At 40.8% G+C, this 24,293-nt stretch overlaps 1 protein-coding gene across 8 annotated transcripts in view; it reads right to left on the reverse strand.

The window, feature by feature from the left end:
- Positions 1-7,228: 7,228 nt before the first annotated feature.
- Positions 7,229-24,293, reverse strand: part of Rab27b (RAB27B, member RAS oncogene family) — a 199,368-nt gene continuing 182,303 nt past the window's right edge. For 6 of the 8 annotated variants that reach the window (XM_039097195.2, XM_063277636.1, XM_063277635.1 and 3 more), the window contains 4 exons: positions 22,978-23,063; positions 18,202-18,305; positions 14,671-14,794; positions 7,229-13,532 (listed from right to left, as the gene is read on the reverse strand). In XM_039097195.2, the coding sequence (XP_038953123.1) occupies positions 13,343-13,532; positions 14,671-14,794; positions 18,202-18,305; positions 22,978-23,063 (504 nt within the window). In that variant the 3' untranslated portion in view covers positions 7,229-13,342. The remainder of the gene's footprint in view (positions 13,533-14,670; positions 14,795-18,201; positions 18,306-22,977; positions 23,064-24,293) is intronic. The other 2 variants (XM_017601046.3, NM_053459.1) reach the window with 2 other exon arrangements.

The following is a 24,293-nucleotide window of genomic DNA, read 5'->3' on the forward strand; positions in this document are numbered from 1 at the left end:
AAATTTAACAACTCAAAGCTTTAGGAAGTTCACGAAATTGAGTAGTTTCTGCAAGTCTCTTCTTCCACAAGCCTTTAATTAGCAGACTGGAGTACTGAGAGATACACTCAGACAAACTGTATTGCCTAGAAGAGGCTCAGATTTGTAGAATCATCCAAGCCACCCACGATGGGTTTGTATAATCTGAATTCCTGATAGCCCCACTTTCCAAGTTACCAAGATGTCTGTAAGTTGCACAGTGTGTTCCAGGTTTCATGAGCCGTGCTGGGCTGTGGTGGGCTGTGGTGATGTAGCTGTCTGTGAGTCATATACACTCCTCTCAGTTGCCCCTCACTCATATCCTGTTAACTCCAATAAAACTCACTTGTTCATCAAGTTGAACTTGGGTCATATCCATACTTTGATCTGTGGTTCATTTCCTAATTGGGGTGAGTAGATGTTTGTTTTAATCATGTCTCCTCAGGAAGAGTGTTTTTCAAAATCTGCCTTTTTCCTTGAATGAATAAATAGTTACAAAGTACTATAATAGGTTTAGAGCCCAAACTTAAACAAATTATATATTTGAACAATTGTTTATTTTTTGTTAAGAAAGTTTAATATTAAGGCCACCCAGAGACTTCTCTACCTGGGGATCCATCCTATATACAGCCACCAAACCCAGACAATATTGCAGATGCCAAGAAGTACATGCTGACAGGAGTTTAATATAGCTGACTCCTGAGAGGCTCTGCCAGAGTCTGACACATACAGAGGAGGATGCTCACAGCCAACCACTGAACTGAGAACAGGGTCCACAATGAAGGAGGTAGAGAAAGGACTGAAGAAGCTGAAGGGGTTTGCAACTCCATAAGAAGAACAACAATATCAACCAACCAGATGCCCCAGAGCTCCCAGGGTGTAATCCACCAACCAGAGTACACAGGGATGGGCCTATGGCTCCATCTGCATATGTAGCAGAGGATGACCTTGTCAGGCATCGATGAGAGGAGAAGCCCTTGGTCCTATCAAGACTTGATGCCCTAGAGTAGGGGAATGTCAGGGTGGGGAGGTGGGAGTGAGTGAATGGGTGGGTGAGGGAGTTCCCTCATAGAAGCAGGGTGGGGGTGGGATAGCAGGTTTCTGGAGGAGAAATCAGGAAAGGGGATAACATTTGAAATGTAAATAAAAACATATCCACTAAAGGAAAAAAAAGAAACTTAATATTATAGTGAATGGGTTTTTTTAATTGAAAGTTTTATGAAAAAGTTAATTTTTATTAATTATATATCAATAACTTAGGGATTTCTTAAATGTCAGTTAACATAAACTTAAATATTTTCTCAACTTTTTCCTCTTTGTTTTTATTGTTAATTTTCTCTGACTCCCCCCCCCCCAACTTTAAGATTAAAAAAGAAAACTCAACTAAGTATAGACTTTCCTAGTATTTATAGTTGAACCTGGGGTCTTGCACTTTGACTTACTCAGACATCCAATCATAAATTAAATTATTACTCTAAATTAAAAGGCAATATTTATAATAGAGGAACACACATCCTTTCCCATTCTTTTATATTTCCTTTTAGAAATCCCTTCCTCTTAACAAACCTACGAATACATCTGAAACTCTTAACAATACTCAAGTAGTTAACCAAAACAAAAAACAGCTCATCTTATACTGCAATTATAGTAGTTGACCTCCTCATCCTTCCTCCTTTTTCCCTAGCCCCTCCTTTCCCTTGCTTTCTTCCCTCTTTCTTTTCATTCATTATGTAAACTATTATAAGGGTGTGGTAAATCTGTGAACAATCATACTGCATTTCTTTACTAAGGTCTACAGTCAAATCAACTCGAACACACTCTATCCCACCTATGGGCACTCTGGTGCTCAAACAAAATTGCAGAAACAGGGCCTCACCCTTACCTTTGCCCTTTATACTCCGGAGAAAGTAACAGAGTCAAGCAAGGATTTTCCTGATCTCTCCCTATGTCACCCTCATTGGAGCAGTGCCTTCCCTCTACCAAAAAGAAAGAAATTACCTTTTCTCAGAGACCCAAGGACTCAGGAAAAGATCTGGGCAAAGACATTAGTTCCTGTCTACTTCATCATCAAATCTACCTTAAAACTCATAGGGTTGCCAATTGTTTCCTTTGCTTCTGAGGTATCTATATCATGTAAAGTTTCAATAAATTTGCTGCTTTTCTTGTTAGTCTGCCCGCTGTTATGAGGGCCTAAGCTAGAAAACTAAGGTGTGTTTTAAAGGTAGTGGTAGCATCTTGGAACACTGGGCTGTATGTGGAAGATGTGAGATTAAAAGAAAATCAACAGCGTCATCTGCTACATACAACAGTGAGGTAGAAAATGTGATTATTTTTAAAAACTTGTAATTACATTAAAAAAAATACTCGAGGGAATCCACCCATTTATGATAAAAATTCTTAAAAGAAAACAGAGTCAGGGATTTGCTGTGGAAAATGAGCTCTCATGACAACCTTTCAGTGTGTATGTTTAATAAGGAAAAAGTGAGCTCCAGCAACAGGGTAACCAGCGGACACACTACTCACCTTAAATATTATGGCACGGGCTGGAAGGGGAAACATAACATGAAAATAGAGGTGAGGCTCACAGGGAAAGGTCAGACTTTCTTTTGTATCTTGTACAACTGATAGAGAGAACTCAAATGACCCCAAAACTATAAGTTCCCAGATATCTGAGCGACAGCATATCTTCTGAGAAAGGTTCCTGAATTGCCAATGTATACATGAAGTGATATATATTCTTACATATGTTTTATTAATTGATGGTAATAGTTGTAGTGGTTTATGTATATCAAAACAGGCCTTAAATATATACAATTTTAATCTGTCAACTATACTTGAAGTAGAAAAAGTAAAATATTACTAATGTAAGTAAAGCTAAGATCACCAATTATAAAATTAACAAGAAAAACTCATATTAACAGTTAGTTAAAGGAAGGCAATATAGCAATAAATGGAAAAAAGAAACCTAAACAAGGTTCACATGTTATTTATTTATTTATTTATTTATTTATTTATTTATTTTACTGTAAAGGAAGGAGAACTACTTTATTATTTGGATATTTCTTTTATTTACATTTTAAATGTTATCCCCTTTCCCCATGTACTTTATTTTTGACCAAAGCATACTATTACCTTGGGAAAAGAAAATTTACTTAATGTTACTAAAGATGCTAGAAATTGGGGGAAAATATTGATAATTACCTCATATCACACACAATGTGATCCTATTTAAATTGACAATATGTCTAAATGTTAAATGTAAAGCAGAAACTGTTAGGAGGAATTATTTTTTTACAATAGTAAAGTAGGAAAGATTTTACAGTGTCGCACAAATAAAAGGAGCCACAAAAGTCTAAAAAACGCTACTACTTGGTTCCTTAAAATGCAAATCTGTGCTCTTTGGAAGGCACTGCTAAGGACACCAAAGTGCCATTGTATGAGTTACTTTTACATTGTGATATGACACCATAACCAACGTAACTTATAGAAGAACAACTTATATAGAACAACAGTGGGGACAGTGTGATGGCAGGAGCCAGAAGCCAGTAGCACATCTTGAACAGTTAGCATGAAGCAGAGAGTCAACTGGAAGTCAGAGAGACTTTGAAATCTCAAAGTCCACATCCTAATAGCAGACTTCCTCCAGGAAGGCTGCACTATTCAACCTTCCCAAACAGCGCCACTAACCGGAGAGCAAGTGTTATAATGTCTGAGACTCTGGGGCAGAGTAGGCAATTTCTCATTTAAAATCACCAAGCTGTGGAACCACAGAAGCCCTCCACGATGTGTATAGACTTTTTTAAAAGCCCAGACTATACAGTTATTAAAATACAAGACAATAATGTGATAGAAATAATGTGACAAAAATGGTTGTGCAATTACTTTAGGAAATATGACATAAGAAGGACAGATAGGTGAAAGATAATCATCACACATCAACATTTATTTTGGTTGTGAGCCCAGCTTTTAATGGCTGAGCCATCTCTCTTGGCCACAGATGCCTTACACATTAGTGTTAGGAATTTACTAATTAAAACCACCCAACATCACTAGAGTGAGAAAATCACAAAGTCTGCCCAGTACTGAAGATTTGGAACAATGGAACTGATCCACGCATTCCTTTAAGTACCTTTCTTAGTCAGGGTTTCTATTCCTGCACAAACATTGTGACCAAGAAGCAAGTAGGGGAGGAAAGGGTTTATTCAGCTTACACTTCCCCTTTGCTGTTCATCACCAAAGGAAGTCAGGACTGGAACTCAAGCAGATCAGGAAGCAGGAGCTGACGCAGAGGCCATGGAGGGATGTAACTTACTGGCTTGCTTCCCCTGGCTTGCTAAGCTTGCTCTCTTATAGAACCCAGGACCACCAGCCCAGGGATGGCATCACCCACAATGGGCTGGGCCCTCCCCCCTTGATCACTAATTGAGAAAATGCCTTACAGCTGGGTCTCATGGAGGCATTTCCTCAAGGGAGGCTCCTTTCTCTGTGATAACTCCAGCTTGTGTCAAGTTGACCCACAAAACTAGTCAGTACAGGACCAAAAAAGTGTCAAAACCATGTTTGAAAACTGGTAATTTTTTAAGCATTTGGACATATGTTTGCCACATGATCTAGCCATTCAATCTAACTTTTTGAGGAAGGGACACTGAAGCATTTTTTATGTATACAGGTAGATTTTTATAGTATTTTTCAATCACATAATAAGAGACAAAGGCGAAAATCCAAACAAACAAATGCCCACTGGCAGATCAGTCAAGAAAAGTGACATTCCTACACACTGGACTGTAGGTCACCAAAGAGCCAAGCTGCCAACAAACCATTACAAATGCCTAATAAAATCTCAAATTATTATGCCAGTAAAAGAAAGCCTTGCATAAAATAAAAACATACTGTATGATTTCCTAGTGACATATTATTGGTGTCTGAAGGGAGACAGAAGTTGAAGATAGACTCAGAGAAACATCAAGAGTGTAATATCTTCATAATGATGCAATACATTGCATATATTTACTCCAATAAGTTATTAAATATGGTAAAGAATTATAGAAAAGGAGGAGGGGAAGGAGAAAAAACAATGAGCCATAGATAACTGTTTTACCCAGTCATGTTTTCAGGTAACAGGGAATGGAATATTGTTGTATGTCCCATGATTGCCAGACCCAGTTTTAGATCCCAGGGCGACAAGAGAGTATGGTAATAGGCTCAGGAAAGAAGGTGGAGAGTCAGAAGAGAGATAAAAATAAATTGTCTCTATTTTCCTTAAAGTATCGAACAGGTTGGAAGTGTGGCTCTGTGGTAAAGCACTTGCCTTTCATGCTTGAGGCCCACAGTTCCATCCCCACAACTGTGGAAAGTACACATTCCATTGACAGGAAAGATAACATCAGAGATGCCTGACGGATTGTGAAGAGAATATGATGCTGTCTACTGGAACACTCAGTTGCCAAGACAACCTTACAGCCCTTTTAGACGCAGGGGTCTGGTGGTAATGAAACATTGGTGATTTAAAGGGGGCAATTATTTGAAAGCGAAACAACAAACCCTTCTCTTTGGAAGTCTATTTAAACAGAAACAGGAAGACAAGATGATGAGGGGAGAAGGCTAGACCAAAGAGGGGTTCATTCTGCTGCTCAGGCCAACCCTCTAGTTTCCAAAGAAGGAAAGGATGGGTGTGGTCATGACTGAGGGATCAAACGGTAAATTCTATCATCTTCCATACACAAATCCCCTTCGATACTTACATTCTTTTGTATTTCTTTCATGAAAGGCCTTTCTTGTGTCTGAATTTCAAGTATCGCTTTGAATTCTGAATTGGAGAAGCTAAGGATTTTTAGGAGCCTGCATGTTCCCCCTCTTCCGTCAATTTTTTCTGGACGGGATCATGGAGTGAACACAAACTGTGCTTAAGTGGCCCCCTTAAGTGGTCTTGTTTTATACTGCTTCAATGGCCTCATGATGAACTGCACTTGGAAGTAAGAAGAAGAGAAAGGTCCTAGGTTCCTGGATGGGATTAAGGTGGTATACATCTGTGTTCAATGTGTTAAATGGCAAGACTCTCTTTGCTCTGTCTGGGTCACTTCCCACAGTGAGTACACATGCATAGTCTAGTTTCTTTCATGGATCAAACACTCTGAGGAGGTCTGTTGTAACTTTACAGCTGTTGCTGCCTTTGCTTTCCTTCAGACACTTGGTATAAAAGAGTCCTTCGTCTTTCAAAGACTCATAAAAATGGTCCAAAACAAAGATGATTGCAAAAATACGATTAGCATAACAAACCCCCTCCAGGAAGCAGACTGGCTTAGTGAAATCGTAATCAGCGTGTTGGCCTTTAAATCTTTGCGTGCACTGCTTTTGTGAATTTCTGATAGAACAGCAAACCCCATACTCTTCTTATAGTTAATTCTTTCTGCAGAAGCCCCAGCACATAAAAGTACCTTTTCCTTTAGAATAGAGATCTGTGAATACAATTTAAACACAGTAGTGCTATAATGACAAACAGCAAATGTCAGCGTTCTCTGGTTTTCCCTCTCAATATGGTGCATCCTATGCCTATATCTATAAAATGTTTGGAAACCAAGACGTTAGAGATTCATGTTTACTGATTTAGAGGGAGCCCAGTACACAACCACAATACTGGGCAGTCATGTGGGATGAGTAAGGTCAAGGATTTACTTGCTTACATAGGGAGCTTTGTTGATTTTTAAATTAAAATCTCATCCTTGTCTTGGCAAAGCCTATCTAAGCAGCATATGGAAAGAGATCTGCTCTGGGAACAAGGAAACTTGGGCAAATGGACACTTGAGGAAGCCGATGACTGTGGTTCAGAATGGGCCTTGAACGGTCAGGCTTTGACCAGGTCTGTGACCAAAGTGGAGCCCATTATGATACAGCATTTTGTTATGGATAAGAAATGTGGCAGTGCTTATGGACTCTAGAGCTACTACATCAACACACAACTTCTCGTTTTAATGAATGTTTCATTCAAAACTATTAGAGCATCTCAATAGAAAAGCTCAGCTTTTAAATAATGCATAAGAACATTTAGTAAGATTAATAATAGTCATTTGGCTAAACACAAATGTTTACCTTATTCCAAACGGATTGCATTTTTAATGCTGCAAACACTTCACGCTGGTGTTGGCGTGTAGCTCTCCACTCACTGTGCCTCCAACGTTGGCATGCACACAGAATTGACTTGAATACAGAGTACTTGATAGAAACGTGTTTTTATTTGAAAAGTGTGCAGAACAATCACTAAGTACAGTTGTCAACAACACTGCGCAAACCCAGAAACCACAAAATTATGGGATGCTATGATTTCTGAAGCCACTGGAATTTGACACAACAAATAATGACAGCATTTGTCAGGAACCACAACCTCTTCAGGAGCACATTAAATAATCCACACTTAAAGTCTTGGGTTACATTTAAAGCATTAGACAAAACGGAGATCTTTATAAAGAGCAGACAAAAGAAACATGCTGGGCTTAAAAGGTGGCTAGCATTACTAGAAAGTAAGCTGTTGACATACCATGAAGCACTTCTGTACTGTTAGAACGTTTCATTTCTGCACATAAAGTAAAGCAGGAGAGTTTATGCTTCTTACGTTCAAATACAAGAATCTTTTAGACTTAAAATTTCATTTGTACGTGGGGTTTCAACCAACTCGAACTATCCTACGATGAATCTAACTGGTTTCCTTGAACAAAGTACAGGATGACACACTAATTGAAACAGAGCTCATATGTTTTCAACAGTAAGATACATTATACATTTTCAGTCAAACACAGTGACCGCAAAGTGACTGACTGTCCTTTAACTGTCCTAGTACAATTCCTGTGATGGCCATACTATACATCTTACCATGACATGTGACCCAGGATAGGAGCAAATGTATTATGCTTAGTTTATGAGAACAGTATGTGTTTATGAGAGAAAATTTCTGTTGTGCCTTTCTTGGGAATGTAACTTGGACCTTGGGAGTTACTCAAGTTTGTTAAGCTTTGTATACACAGAGCTGTATGACCTGAAGTTCTTATTACTGGCCCTTCCCTTCCTACAACTGATTCTTCTGAGTATTGAAGAACAAGAATCATATGGAACAAAGCAGTAAGCATACATGACTGTGTCCCTTAATATACAAGGTTTGGCTTGAGGACCAGAGTTGCTGGTTAAATAGGGGATCCAGTCAGTTAAGGCCAGACAAACTGGCTCCTGTTTGACCTACTAAGGATCTTGAAAGACCAAGTCAGCCGAGGGGTCCTAGCCATAATGATCAGGACCCCGCAGAAAGGAAAGGAAGCAGAAAAGTACATTTAGACCATGGGTATTCTCTAAGAGTTGGCATTCTTTTAAATAGTTCCATCATTTCAGGACTGTTTTACCTTGGTTCTTCCTTTATTCCTTTTATTAATGATATTTTAACATATGAAATTCTGAAATATCTCAGCCATGAACCCTGGTACAAAGAAACCTTCTATAACAAACCTCTAAATGTTACGCTGAAAAGTCTAAAGCAATACTTTATTAAGAATATCAGATTCATAAGAAGAACACAGTATCAAACAGCCAGACCCCCCCCCCAGAGGTCCCAGGGACTAAACTACCATCCCAAGAGAACACAGGGATGGACCTATGGCTCCATTGCATATGTAGCAGAGGATGGCCTTGTCAGGTATCAATGGGAGGAGAGGCCCTTGGTCCTGTGAAGGCTTGATGCCCCAGTGTAGGGCAATGTCAGGGTGGGGAGGTGGGAGGGTGAGGGAACACCCTCATAGAAGCAGGGGTGGGAGTGCGATAGCCAGTTTCTAGAGGGGAAACAGAGAAATGGGATAACATTTAAGATGTAAATAAAAATGCAAGAGAAAAGAATATCAGATTCACATGTAGTAATAAAATATTTCTAAGTATCCTAAATATTTGGTAGTCATATCTTTTTCTTTACTTAGATACAAGGGCAAAAACTCCATAAGAAGATAAGAATAATGAGAAAATATTTTCGCGGATTTAGTTTGAAAATGACAAATCTTCTCTTCCTCCACTCAAGTCAACCTATCACCATCTTCATTTTCTCCTCTAGAGAAAAGCTTGGCTTAGCTAGCGTGTCACTCTTATGTCTGCTCTTAACTTTTGGTCAGCAGTGTCATTGGGATTGGACATCATTCAAGAATTCAATGACAACTTTACAACGTTTTCTCTATACCCAGCATTGCTTGTCATTTCTACACTATGAGACAGGCCCTGAGATAACCCTCAGTTACTACTCCATACTTAATGTCAGGTCTCAGATCTCTGAAGCCACCTCAGAAATGAGCTGCCATCACCGAGGTAGAATATCAAGAAGAAAATACAATAGATTAAATCCTTAGGCAACTATAGCTACATCTTTAAACAAATGATAAAGCTTTCTTTCAAGTACTCAGAGTTACTAGGCCACTTTCAACATTGTAAAGCCTGGTAGGAGATGAAAATCAGGTTTTCTATCACTTTGGCTAAAATTAGCTCCTCCTCTCCCCTCCATTACCTATTACCTGAGGACCAAACCCAAGTTCTCAAACACACTACCCAGAGGCCCTGTATCTTAGCTTGCACATCTCCAGACTTATTACTACACGTCTCAGCAAGCCGGAGATTAGAAATGTTATTTCTTTGTAGGTTGAATGTTGGTGTATAACTCTAAAACCCTCTGAGTGACAAATCGTCCTTAAGTATTGGGTGTGTGCACAGCAAGGAAGGCATTTTTCTCCTAAGAGAGGTACAGAAGGGCGAATGGTACCCTTCACAGGCCCTTCCAGGTTGGTCACCTTCACACCACATCTCCACACAGAGCTTCCTTTACCCCTTGCCCCTGGGCACTAATTGAGAAGATGCCCCAGGTTCATAAAATCTGCTGATGCCCAATAGACTCAATCTGGAGCTTAAATGTCTCTGGAATGAGGCTGTTGTTACATGTTTTTTAATGATGTCATGAAGTTATTTATGGGCAAGTTTTTGTTTTATACAAGGAACAATTAAACATTGATTAGAAGAACTCTTGCCCCATCATCGTATCTGTACAGGTTAGCAAATAATAAATGTACGGTAAAACAAAGACACCCATGGATGCATAGAATGTCTTATCTGGTTAAGATTAACAGATTAGATACTTTAGAAAATGTTGGTTCTGTGGGGTTTTTTGTTGTTTTGGGTTTTTTTTTTTCAGTAAATTATTAGTAAAAGTGTGAATGTTGAAACCATTTCGGAGAGATACAAGTTAATTTCCCAACACCACAGCATTTTCTCCACTTGGTCACAGCTAGTTACCAGAATCAGAACAAGACCGGCGCTATATTCTCAGCCCTGTTTTTCAGAGGACCGTTCAATGATTAAAATATCATTGTACCAATTCGTAGTTAACTCTCAAGCAATTGCTAATCTGTGACATGTTAGGAGAAGGTGGCACTAATCTCCAGATGCCAACAATGTTTGTGCATCCTCTGCTAACAATATCGGGTGGGTTCAGCCATGTTACTGTCTCTGGGATGGCTCTTCGGAGACATCAGATTAGGGGAGATGAGTTATGTGGTTGGAGACCAAACTGGTCACAGAGGAGTTTGAGGCACTGAGTTGAGGCTGTGTAAACATCAACCGATTCAACACCCTAGACTTGGGTGCTGTATCACAAAGACGTGTCATGTACATTAGCTACCTCTCAAAACTCCAATTGGTTCACTGAAGGCATTTGGGAAGTAATTACTAGGAAAAAAATATCTACAGATATACGTTGTGGTGGGATCAAAGAGATACATAGTTCTTCTCATGGCACCAGATCCATTCGAAGTTACATAAGGAAGTATGCAGAACTAGAATCTGACAAACATAGGAGAATGATGTCTTAATCATGACCAAATAGATTTCCAGGTCGGATGTCAAAGTTTACAGATAGAAAGACGAATTTCTAGCCAAGTGTGTAATAACTAGGATGTTTTCATTTTCGACAGTTTGAAATGTCAACCCTCTTGAGATTATTACCCAATATCCGTTACTCTCACAGGCACAGTTCCATATTTCCAGGCCTCAATGCCCTCTGTTTCATGCTAGTTCGCAACAATGCTCTTCGAACCGGTCATGAAAAATACTTACTCTGACAGTGCAAGAGTCTTGCTAATCTTTGTATAAGCAAGCCAATTAGGTAACTGATTATGTAATTGGAGCACAATGGTAAACTGAGAGTTGGAGAGATGAAATTCCTTCACCACCACAGGACTCACCATTCTGGAAAGACGAGTATGACTTGAATCAAAACCGGAAATTATGGCGCTCATGACATTCACCAGATTTTGTCATAACCATTTCTTTCCCCTTTGCTTCCAAAAGACACGGTGCAGAAACTGACTGTTAGCTTTCTACCCTTACGGCACAGACATCGAGGCCATGAAGAGCATCCCAGCCAGTGAGAACTGAAGGGGATTCTCACGGAGAATGAATTGTACATGCTGGAGCGCTGAGCTGTTGACACTGAGAATTGTACTAAGGCTGAATCCCATCTAAGCCTCCAAATTGTGTTGGTTCGTGGCCCAGTTCTGGATCTAGCTTGTCTTATTTTGTGTAGACATGATCTGGGATCTGTCTGACTCAACAGCAGATCGAAGTTAGTAGAAGTTGAATATGGCCCTGGATTTTATTTTGTGATGTTTGTAACTTTCAAAGAAGGCAAGGCATGCAAAAGTTTGAGACTAAAAGTGTTTCAAAGGACTAGAAACTATCCTGTCACAAATTGTAAGCTCACTGTGAAAACAGAAAGCCCAAAGCAGTTTGTCTCTGTTAATAGTCTATTATTGTCTTTGTCATTGGTGAAATCCATTGGCAATTTTAAATACTACATTGATAAGATTGGCTTATATGTATTCCAGATTATGATTAATAAAAAGAAACACAATGTGAGCTTTCACAAGGATAAGAATATCTGTGATTAATTCTAGAAAGAAAAGATAGCTTTCAGGAAAACAAAACAAAACATTGACTATAGTTTGCTGAATTTGAAACTCGGCTCCACTCTTGATATTTTTTTCAAGTACATCTCAACTACAGCTATTCTTTCTCCTGGCAAAGTAAAAAAAAAATGTTATAATAAAATATGCAACATCAGCATTTGGTGATTGATTGCATGAAAATTCAGAGTGACTATAGTTATTGGTCCATAATTACTTTGATGTTATTGATCCATGAACATACCTACAGTCTGTAACAGCTCCAAGGCAGGCATAAGTGTGCTCTAGAGGAAATGTAAATTTAGAATTTCTAGTACTTTTCTAAAATGAAGCAAAAGCCATAATTAATGATCACTGTTTTCTCTCAACAACAAATTTTATACTTAGAAACTGTAAAACTAAATCTTAAGGTTTTTTTTTTACTATACTTCTAAGGTATATATATACAATAAAAATGCTTTATTTTTCTTCTTGTGACTCTTTCAATAGAAAATAAAAATAAAATCTGAACGTGGGCACCATCAGAAACGATGTTAAGGGTTTGAATCATTTGAATAGGAGCTTCTGAAGACACTGCCAATCCCAGCTGGTGATGTTAGCGTTTAATCTGCTTCAGTGGCATTTGTCTAAGTAACTCTCTCTCTCTCTCTCAGACTTATCTCAAAGACCCTATTCATTTAACTTGCTCAAGCACCCTATTCCCATGTTTCATTTTCTGCCAGGGGATCTCCCTCATACCTTTCCATCCAAGGTCCTGTTCTGTCTCTCCAACATTTATTAGGGATATAAAAATGGCACTGTCACACAGTTTCCTACAGAAGCCTTCCATTCACCCACCCACGACCTCATCAATAACTCGGTATAGCTTACTGGGCAGACACAGTCATTCTTAATAAGCCACAGAGAATTCTTTGTTATGCATCTATTTTTAGGAATATGTCTTCCCCAGTGCAAATATAGAAGTTGTATGAGTCATACTCCGCATACATAGATGAAAGCAGAAATCATCCTTTTATCATCTCCATTTAGTTAGCCTCTTCCATTCTCCAGGCTGACAGTAATAATGTGCTTTCATTTAAAACTGACCAATACTTTTTTTTTTCATATATACAACCTTATAAAAATACAACTGAGCATTCACGTGGGGCAGCTTTGAGTTTTGTTTGGAAGGGACTTGGGATCACAGGACAGTTCTTTTAACACTATGACCATTCTGCTTTGTTAAAATAGATTGGGGTCAGGGGAGAAAGACACGCCATCGCTCATGAGCGACTACTCAACAACCACGCTGTGTTTGTCATTGTTTTGGGACATAGGATTTGGGTGAGCTCTCCATCACTGGTTCCTCTGAGGGTCTAGCAGGCACATTTCTTCTCTGCTGGCTTCTCCCCATCGACCTTCCCAGAATTCACACCATTGACAGTGTCCGGAACCTGCGTCTTCTCTACACACTTCTCCATTCTCTTCATGATTAAGTCCAGAAGGGTTTCCACTGACTTCTCTACATTCTGTCCTGTCGCCGCACTTGTTTCAAAGTATGGTATGCTAGCATAGAAAAAAAAATGAAACGCACATTTTTTTTTTCAAACTGATACGTTAAAAAATTGATATGGCTTATATGAATGATATGTAATATATTCTTTTGCACTGTATGTGTATCATAGAGGATTAACTCTAGATAATTAGCAAATGTGTTACTTCACGAGGTTATCATGTTTTATTACTACCCAAATTCTGTCATTCTTCAAGAACACAACGGTACCATCGATGAATACAGTCAGCATCTTGGGACATTTTGAACTTAACTCGATTCTTGAGTAATACAGATAGTAATATTCTCACACAAGATCATCTTAAAAGCAGATTTGGGCTTTTAAAAATATTTTGTTTTTATTTATGTGTTTATGAACGTATATATGCACACACACATGCATGCATGCATACATGTGCCTAAGAAAGTGTCAAGTCCCCTGGAGCTGGAGTTACAAGTGGTTATAAGCCATTTGAAATGGATGCTGGGAACTAAAATGGTCCTCTTAAAGAATGCCAATTGTTCTTAATGACAAAGACATCTTTGCAGTCTCCGGGCTGAGGTTAATTAAGGAGAGGGTAAGGAAGTCTGCTGCGAAGTTCTGTCTCCTAGAAATGACAGGGAGGCAGGTACCTCAATAATGTAGATGCCTAAATAAACCTGGAGAATTACATCACCATTTGAAATGCCAGCATGGATAGGGAAGTTGCACAGGGCCACACCCCTAGAGGAAGATCTGCAGTCAACTGCCAAGAGAGGAAGAATTAGTCTTCCCCAGAGATGAGCATCCTAATGGTTATTCCAGTCGGTCAGTCTCACTTCCCCAACACACACACAAGCAGCATTAAATGAACTGGGTAGGTTACAGTTATGTATGGGAAAGTGACATAATTACATTTTAACTTTTAAGGTTTTGTTCTTTAAGAACAAAAAATTTGGCATAAATTTAAATTTAGTACAATGGTCAGCATATTGGGACATTTTGAACTTGACTCCACTCTTGAATAATACAGAGAGCAATAACATGGGGTTAGGGCCCCAAACTGAGGTCCTCACTCTGCCCAGCGAGTCATCTCCCCAGCATTGAACTCACCACTTTTTCTGATCCAAGGGGATTCCTTTACCTGTCTATTTCTTGCAAAACTGACTTACCCATATTTTTCAGCCAGCTCTCGTGCTTGTCGCTCGTTGACTTCCCTTTGGTCCAGCAGGTCTGCCTTGTTGCCAATTAATACTATATCTGGGTTTTCACAGTAAGCATTTGCCTGCAGTTGACCTTGGTTAGAAAGCAGAGGGAAACGGTGAGTTAGTCTCAGACAACCGATGTCAAAGGCTGCTAGTAGCCCAGATTCCTAAATCCAGTTGGTCATCTGCAGCTTTATGGGCTACTAGTACTGATCGGCTCTGTGACCTCCTCTCCTCAATCATATATTTTTTTTCTAATCTATAAAATGGAGCTGATACCTCACAGGTTACAGAGAATAGCACTGAAAGACAGGTATACAGAAAACACCTGAACTGATGCCTTAAACATGCTTCCCTACACCTGCGAAAGTGCCCTCTGACCGTGGCTTCCTGCCCTCGGATTTAAGTGGAAAGGGTAGGACGTGATTTTCAGGTGTGTTCATTGGCTTCTTTCATCCTGTGGCATCTCTCTTCCCTTCTCCTGACGTCAGAGTGATGATCTCTGAAATTTTCATGTAGAAACAAGTCGAACCTAACATTGTTCTCTCTTTTCTTTAGGCAAACCTCTCTCTCTCTCTCTCTCTCTCTCTCTCTCTCTCTCTCTCTCTCTCTCTCGTGCTCTCTGTCTCTCTGTCACTCTCTGTCTCTCTTGCTCTCTCTCTTGCTCTCTGTCTCTGTCTCTGTCTCTCTTTCTCTCTCTTGCTCTCTCTCTTGCTCTCTCTGTCTCTCTGTCTCTCTGTCTCTCTGTCTCTCTCTCTATATATATATATTTGTGTGTGTGTGTGTGTGTGTGTGTGTGTGTGTGAGAGAGAGAATGGGGAGAGAAGAATAAAGGAGGAAGGAGAAAGGAATACAGGAAGTGAGAAAAAAAAGAAAGCAAGACCAGTCCACCTGTGTTTTCCACCTCACTATGGCCTGCTAATGAGCCACGTAGCCAAGGCTGGAAGAAACACACAGGTTTGTCAGATAATATCAATGATCAGAGTGTTAGAAACTCAGAGGTTATTAGACACGACAATTAATTATCTGAAATCCCAATAACGTCTTCCTGGAGACTTGAGGGAGAGGACCATCTGCCTTGAAAACCAGCAAACAAACCATCCTCTGAAAGAATCTAATAATCATATTATTTCCTGGTCTCAACAGAATCTAATCACTGTACCAGAATTGGGATAAGGATATACAACAGTCAAAGGAAATAAAGACAGATCCTAGGGTAAACATTAATTTGGAGAGGCATTTAAGGAAGGCAGGATTTGTTGATATTTCCCCTATTGGCTGCAACTGATTACTGAATTCACATTCAAAACACATATAAAAATTTTACCTATCACTATATTTACTGCATTACTAATGTTCTATAATGTGTTGTAATAAGTAGAAAGATAACAAAATAGACACAGGTGGAAACAGCTAAAGGCTGAACATCTACAAAGTACCAGGAAAGAACAGAGCATTGCATTGGAACAAAGGGGAGGAGCCTTTTCTTTCCCAGTGCATGTATTCTAGGCTGGGAATAGTAAAGGACACAAGTAAATGTAGGAATCCGTAAAGATGGTGGGTGGTGACAGTGTCCAAATGGACTGTTTAGTGTGGCAGGGACACAGTGAAGACAAATCCTCCATCAGGTGGAGCCGCAGATCAGGAAAGGCCTCTCCAAAAAGAAAAATAAGGTCTAGGCAAACTCTTGGGATAGAAGGAAGCAGCATGGGGTGGTCAGCTGCAGAAGTGAAATCCAGGTAGAGGAGACAGCAGGGGTGAATGTTTTCAGGCAGGAGTGGACTTTGCTGCCCTGGGAGTCTGTGTGGCTGGGACCAGTGATTGGAGTCTCAGGAAGAAGGAACAGAGAAGATCACCAGGCTTCAATATTCATGATGTAGCTGAAGGACTTTGGCTTTTATTCCAAGCTAAATATGAAGTCATGGACTCCAAGGGGTCATGGGAAAGGAGCTGAAGTAGAGTCTGGAGGGTTTATTTTTTGTGTGTGCATATGTTTGCACACAACGTTTATATAGATATCTATGCACATGTACCTGCTTGCCTTTCAGGACCAGAATTCGCTATCATACTACTCTTCTGGTGTTGGATGTTTACTTGTGTATCTTGTGGGTTAAATGGCCGTCTAGGAAGCCCCATGAAACCTCCTGTCACCACCATTCTAGTGCTGGAGTAGAAGTGCAGCCTACAGATGCATCAGTTCTTCTTAGAAGGGGAACAAAATACTCATGGGAGAAAATACAGGGAAAAAGAGTGGAACAGGGACTGAAGGAAAGGCCACCCGGAGACTGCTCCACCTGGGGATCCATTCCATACGCAGTCACCAAACCCAGTCACTATTGCAGATACCAAGAAGTGCTTGCTGACAGGAGCCTGATATGGATGTCTCCTGAGGGGCTCTGCTAGAGTCTTACTGGTACAGATTAAGATGCTTGCAGTCAACCACTGGGCTGAGCACAGGGACCCCAATGGAGGAGTTAAAGACTGAAGGAGCTGAAGGGGTTTGCAATCCCATAGGAAGTACAACAATATTAACCAATCAGACCCCCCTTCCCCAAGCTCCCAGGGACTAAAACACCAACCAAAGAGTACACACGAGGGAACCCACGGCTCCAGCTACATATGTAGCAGAGGATGGCATTGTCTGGCATCAATAAGAGGAGAAGCCCTTGGTCCTGTGGAGGCTTTTCCCCAGTGTAGGGGAATGCCAGGGTGTTAAGGTGGGAGTGGGGGGGGCATCCTCATAAAAGCAGGGGGGGATAGGAGAGGGGGTAACTGGAGAAGGGGATAACATTTGAAATGTAAATACATAAACAATCCAATAAAAGTAAAGAAAAAATGAGAAACAAACAAACAAAAGTACAACCTACAATTGGCTTTTTTTTTTTTTTTTTTTTTTTTTTTACTGTGGGTTCCTGAGCACAAGTCTTCATGCTTATAGGGCAAGTGTTTTGCTGATAAAGCATCTTATTTATTGTCCTTTAACAACATTTTGTTCAAGTAAAATCTAAGGTGACCTGTGTGAGTCCCATACCATGCCTTATCAACATGGCTGACTATTCTCCGGAGTAGTTCTTCGTCTAGTTAACACTTTCATCCTTGAACATTTCTAGGGACTAGCATCCCCTCCCAAGAAACATTTTGGATGTTTTCTGTGTCTTACCTAATCAAGTCTAGTACCATATATGTTATCTTTCACTTTGTAAAAAAAAATCTCTAATACTTACTAGACAAATGAAATTGATGTTGGCTTAACTAGAACACTAAAGACCTTAATAGTGAAACAGCCTTACAGGCTTCTTCTAAGAAGAGTGTCAAAGGAAAACAGTATTCTAACGTGTGTTGTTAACTGACACAAGTCACCCCTCTGGAGATGGTACAGGCTACACTATGCTTGTGTCTTTCAAAGTTCATTTGGGGCTGCGTCCCACAAAGCAAACAAGCCACTAGAGTGGCTGAGTTCCAAAGAAGCTGCCCGTGTGTGTTACCCAACCCACTTACTCATCCAGTTTCTGACATTCAAGAAACTCTGTTGACTGGTGAGGTCAAACATTAGTAAGAAGCCCATGGCATCTCTGAAGAAGGCGGTGGTGAGACTCCGGAACCTGTTGACGAAGCACAGTGACTGTTTCTCAGCCCACAAACCAACAATCGATGACAAACATTACAGACACGCCATGTCTACGGTGAGCCCTTATCATACTTGATGGACGTGTGAGACTAGGCCGGAAGTGACTGTAGGGCAGGGAGGGAAGATTTGCTTGCAGATGTTTTCAAAAGACCTTTTTCAGGCTGTATGGTGTCAGGACACTAATCCAGAGTTACATTTAATCATCAACTGGCCGTAGCAACCTCTTGGAATTGTTTTTGTTTTGCCTTATGGCATCCTCTGGTCCAAAATTAACATCTTATTCTATTTATAGTGGATTTTAACTGAGGCTTTTCAGACTTTCTTGTCTGTGCACAGAAGCAGACACGTAATTAGGCTGAGAATGACAGCCCAGGCGAGCCTAAGAGGCACACCTCAGCTCAGCAGGGAGAGGATGGTGAACTCTGTTTAAAGGACTCTTTGAGGGTAAAACTGTCTCTTAGGTGGGTGTGTGAATCCCCTGAGGAAAAGGATCTGGGTGTGGGGGATGAACTAAAAGAAGAGCAAAGGAAAAACTCAGGAATGGAGAGAGAAAGTGAGAATATTCATCCTTGGCAGAGGACTGAAAGGAAACTCTTATGCAAATGCTAAGACACACTCTCACTGGCTGCTCCCTGGCCCTGCCCTGACTTTTTTTTAGTGAAGATGAAGATAGACTGAGAGTCACAATGACATCAGCACAGGGCAAGGCTGGAGAATGCACACAGGGACCAGCAAAGCTTTGAAGTTAACAATGGAAGTCCCGGAAGGAACTTTTAAACAGAGAAGTACGAATTTGCTCTCCTCAATGGTTTCCCAATTTTTGGTCTCGGATTTCTGCTTTATAAATATTTCAGGTTGGTGTTCTCAGAGCTCGGTTGTGGAGCCCTCTCATTGGCTGCACACGCACTGGAGGGAGTCATTCATTTCCTTGGCTTTGCTGTAGCCTGTACGTTGAACAGCACAGGATATGTGGTCTTAGCTTTTTGCTGCCCTTTGCACGTGTGCTGCAGAGATTTTCCCACATAGAGAAAACTCTGGCTTTTCTAGCATCACACGTCATCCTGAACTAAACTGCCCTCCTTCCTGTCCTCCTTTTCAGGCAAGGGCATCCTCATCCTGGTGAAAGGTTCTAGTCTCTTCCCTCCTCACAGTCTGTGCATCCACGCTGGTTCATCTCCTTACGCTCTAACCCACTACACTGGCTTCACAAGCACCACCTCCCACCCTCAAGTGCCCTCTTCGTAAGCTTCTTGTGACCAGTTCTGGGGAGCCCTCATTTCTTCCTGTTGCCTTTTGTGATTTTTTTCACTAGCAACATTTTTAATGACTATATACGGCTCTTAGGATAACCCCAAAACGCCTCACTAAGCCAATCCCTCACCCTCAAATTCAAAACCAAACCAACCAACCAACCAAACAAACACACCCCCCCCCCTCTCTCATCTCTCTTTAGGCCTCACCTCTTGCTGACCCTCAGTTCTGCTAATCCTTTAGTTCTGAGAAAGTTCACTGTGCCCCCTGGGCCCTCTCACATGCTGGTTGTTCTGTGGGTTGCCTCACACTAGTGTTTCCTCTTCCTCTGCCTGTCCTTTAGCCTGGATTACACTCCCTCATGCATTGTGCATGAGTGTAAATGTAACCCACCAGTGGAATCTCTGCTTCCTCCTGGAGCTGAGTGGGGACAGCCTCTTCCTGGAGGGCTCACTTACCTACCACTTCTGTCCTCCTACTGTTGTCCTGGGGCCACGCTGAGATTGCCTGTGGTCTACACTAATCCGTAAACTCCGAGGAAAAAGGAACGGTGTTTCCAATTTAGGACACAGTCGATTTTCAATGCCCAGAACACGCTATTTACTTATAATTGATATTAAAGGAAATAAAGAAAAGACAGAGTATGGTATAAAATTTGATATTCTTACAGATTTTAAATAAAATAAAAAAAGAATTACTTTGAAATGTGGGGAGATAAGGCACTCATTTCTATTGCAGAGCATCACCGTGATGGCAAAAGGTGTAAATTTGTTAAGTCCAAAGCATTATTCGCTTTGATCCATGTAGGTAGGTCTGTGTGACACTGCCTGGGATTTCTTAGAGACCACAGGGACTGTAATACTGCTCTCTGCAGAAATACTGAGCTCACAGAACTGTTTCTGATTCCTCAGACTTCTGTGGCTGAGAAAACTGATCTTTGGGGTGTGTGTGTGTGTGTGTGTGTGTGTGTGTGTGTGTGTGTGTGTGTATGTTTGGAGGACAACTGTGTGCTATTTTCCTCATTGTCCAGAGCACATACCAAAGCAATTAAAAAACATACTTCTTGTAGTCATCTGACTGAAGCAAAAGTTTCTTCACTAACAGCAGCACAGAAAAGACACTGTTGTGGTGGTGCAGGCTAACATCCTGGACCATTTATACGCTGTTACCCTTCCTTCCATTACTCCCTGGAAGATTTGTGCAACTGATACCCAGTCACGTGCCCACCTCTCCCATCTCCTTTAGTCAGTGACTCAGCAGGGGTGGAACAGTTAAGACCACAGATCACAATAGATCCCCAAGTCAGACATCTTCTAGTCTTTCCCCCTTGAGAGACAGAAGGGCTGGACCCTTTATGTTCACACGGGATTATGTAGTTTCCTGCATTCCGGGATTGACTTTTATCAATGAACCATTACCCTTACCTGGATTCTATTGCCAGACGCCCCAAGGCAGAGGGCTGAGGTCTGAGGTGTTGTTTACATTGTTGCTTAACCGCACCTTATATCCACAGCATACAAAATTCTCAAGGAATGAATAAGCCAAGAGTTCTAAGACAGCCCCTCCCATTCCCCGCTCGCCCCACAATGCAGCTGTATTAAGGAGACAGATGAGAGCAGTCGGCTATCATGCAAGGCTGACATCTCATGTGTGAGGACATATGGGGAGCACGTTTTTTTTCTTTTTGCTATTTTTTTCATATTGCTTCTTCAAAAATGAATTACATCGGTCTGTAAAACATACATCTTCGTGACAACAAAGCTGACACATGAAAGGAGACTCTTAGGAGGGGATGACTTCAGAAGAACCAGCAGTGTTGAAGGCTGTGTGCAAATGGAATTCACAGTAAAAAAAGCTAACTGAGAGGGCCCAGCACCTCGCCTGGCGGTTTACACTCGCTGAAAGCGAGAACTCTTTGGATGCATTTCAAAAATATGGGTGTTTCCAAGCATCAGCATTCTAAGACATATGATGCGGAAGCAGGGGCAGGATGTCATCTGCATATCTCTGCTGTCACTCTGCTGTCACTTTTACTTCATTTGATAGTCGAGGGCTTTACTGAATTGGGGTCTTTAACACTTGGAAACTTGGGGTCCCAAAGAAACATGTTTTCATTGAATAATGGAATAGCCCTGCAAGCTCCGAGCAACCAGCGCTACCGTGTAACGTTTGTTTTCTTGCACAGGACAGCACAGAGGTGCTGCAAGGCTAGGAGGAAATCTCCCCCATGCGGCTCATAGCTCTGTTGGGATGAGATGGCCACAAGAAAGTCAATAAAGAGCAGTTAGAGAGTCAAAAAAAATTAAAAGGAAAATTTACTTTATTCAACTTATTAACAAAAGTGTCTCTAGTTTTCAAAGGAAAGTGGGGGTTGCTTATGGGCTTCACTGGGAAGGTGGAATTTGAGCCAAGGCTGGTGGAAGGAATTGAGGGAAGGTGGGAAAGATGCTAAAGGAAAGGGCCTAGGGCTGAGGAGATGCTCACTGGGTAGTGTGCTTGACACTCAAGCAGACTCCATTTTGGATCCTTAGAGCCCACACAAAGCCGGACATAGTCGTGGGCATCTTTAAATCTAGGTGTTCTTTTAATGAGATGGGATCTAGGGACAGGAGGACTCGAGGAAGCCCATGGGCCAGCCGGCCTGGCATGTGCATTCGTGAGTAACAGGCAGGAGACCGTGTCTCGAACAATGTGGAAACTGAAGAGCTACACTCCTACATCCAAGGCTGGCTTTCCCAAGCATGTTATAGCACATGCATGCTCAGAGTTACACACAAGGGCATGTAAACATGCCCACATATATACATACATCATACATAAAACATGGGAACATACACACATTATACACAAGCATATACAGAGTTCAAAAAGATATTCTAGATATCAGACAATAGTGTGAGCCAAGTCTGATCGAGAAAAGGCAGTCACCAAGCAGGGGACTAAGTTTCTGGGTGAAAGAATAGGAAGATAAGGAGGGGTACAAACACCTTTTCTTCAACACTGTCTGTGATCACCCTTTGCAACAGCACTAATTCCCCACCTTCACTAGAGTAAATCTGGAGAAATTTTCCTCCACCATAGTACTTCTAGTGCAGATAATAAACTAGAAATCATGGACTTTTATTTCTTGATACAAATGTCCATTACCTGTTTCCTTCTGTTCATTAGTTTAGTTTTTCAAGACAAAGTTTCTCTCATTTGATAACAAAGACTGGCCTCAGACTTCAAGCAATCCCCTGCCTCAGATTCCTATTCTTATAGGAATGATACTATCATACTGGGAATAGGTATCTATTTTGATAGTGGTAGAAAAGTTGGATATCATTTATTTTTTGAGGTTCATTTTTACATTTGCTAAGGTATAGGCAGCTAGAAATAAAGTAATTTCCTGTTACCGCTCTTGTCCAGCAGTGTCCCAAAGCTGCAGATGTACCTTAAAGGCTTTCCCTGAAGATCCATCTGCTCCTTGTGTGTCATAAACCTGGAAAACACGATTCTTCTGAGTTAACATTGCTTTGGATTCTGTCAACATTCTAGTTCTCTGGGTTCACTCAGCGTGTTTTTGTTGATTACGATAATCAAAGTTCATAGTGCAGAATAAATATTTGCTTTATTTTCCCCCTGAAGTATCACATATATCTCACTTTTAAATGTCAAGTACACATGATTTTCAACACAGTTTGGGCATACTGCAGACTTAAATTAGACACCTTCTGTCATTTCCTCATAAAGGCAGCAGGCATCAGATTAGGACTCCTGCGTGAGGTTCAAACGCTAACTTTTCACTGAAACTTTGAGTATTCTTTATCAGCAAATCAAGACCATAGCTGTTCTATTCTGCAGCTGTAATAGACTTAAATAAAATTACAAGTCGGTAAAACATTTTACACAAACTTTGCATTACAAGTACCTGTGCATGTTTAGCATAGAATAGCATAGTCTTTCAAAATGACTTAGGTAGGAAACCTACTCAGAATTTCTCAGTGGGTTGAGCTGAGACATTTGAACCTCTCTCTGTCTTTTACCCTCTTCTTTTGAGGGTCTTTGCAGATCACATTCATGGCTTAGTGGAAATTGTTTTTTTATGGATACCTTTTTGTTTTTAGAACAAGATTTCGACCTAGATTGGTAGGTGTTGCTAAGGAAAGAAGCCAGAGGAATCATGGGAGAGCAGAAAACAGAGATGCCCATAGCCTATTGGCTCTCAAATAAGGGAAGGAAAGGATTCGACTTTTCACGAAGTGGCTTTCCAGCAAGCATTTCCTGTAGGATTTGTGACATCAACTGGAAGGCACAGTCATCTTGGCAGTCAGGAATACCATGGGTGGCAGGAAATCTGGCTATGCTTATGTGCCTATGCTACATGCCTCACATGTCACAATACCCTTCTTGCTGTCATTAGTGTCTAGCATAGGAGGAGGAAGTGGTGTTGTGGTTCTCACTTAAGCTCCCTTATCATGGAAAATAGCATGGATGGGTCTCACATTCTGTTCATAACGAGCCAGTGATTGATGGCTGAGGCTACACAGAAATAAAAATGCAGCAAGAACATCCAAATCTCGTGTTCCAGCTCTTTGCCAATCATACTTTTAACCTCTTTGTCAGGAGTACGAAAGTGAGCCCTTCAACCTCTAAGGAATTTACCTCAGACCAACGAGTTAATGCGTCTAGTACTTTAATAAATCAAAATGTGAAAGATTCCTTAAGCAAT

This window comes from Rattus norvegicus, chromosome 18 (genome assembly GCF_036323735.1).
Source record: "Rattus norvegicus strain BN/NHsdMcwi chromosome 18, GRCr8, whole genome shotgun sequence".
In the NCBI taxonomy this organism is placed as follows: Eukaryota; Metazoa; Chordata; class Mammalia; order Rodentia; family Muridae; genus Rattus; species Rattus norvegicus.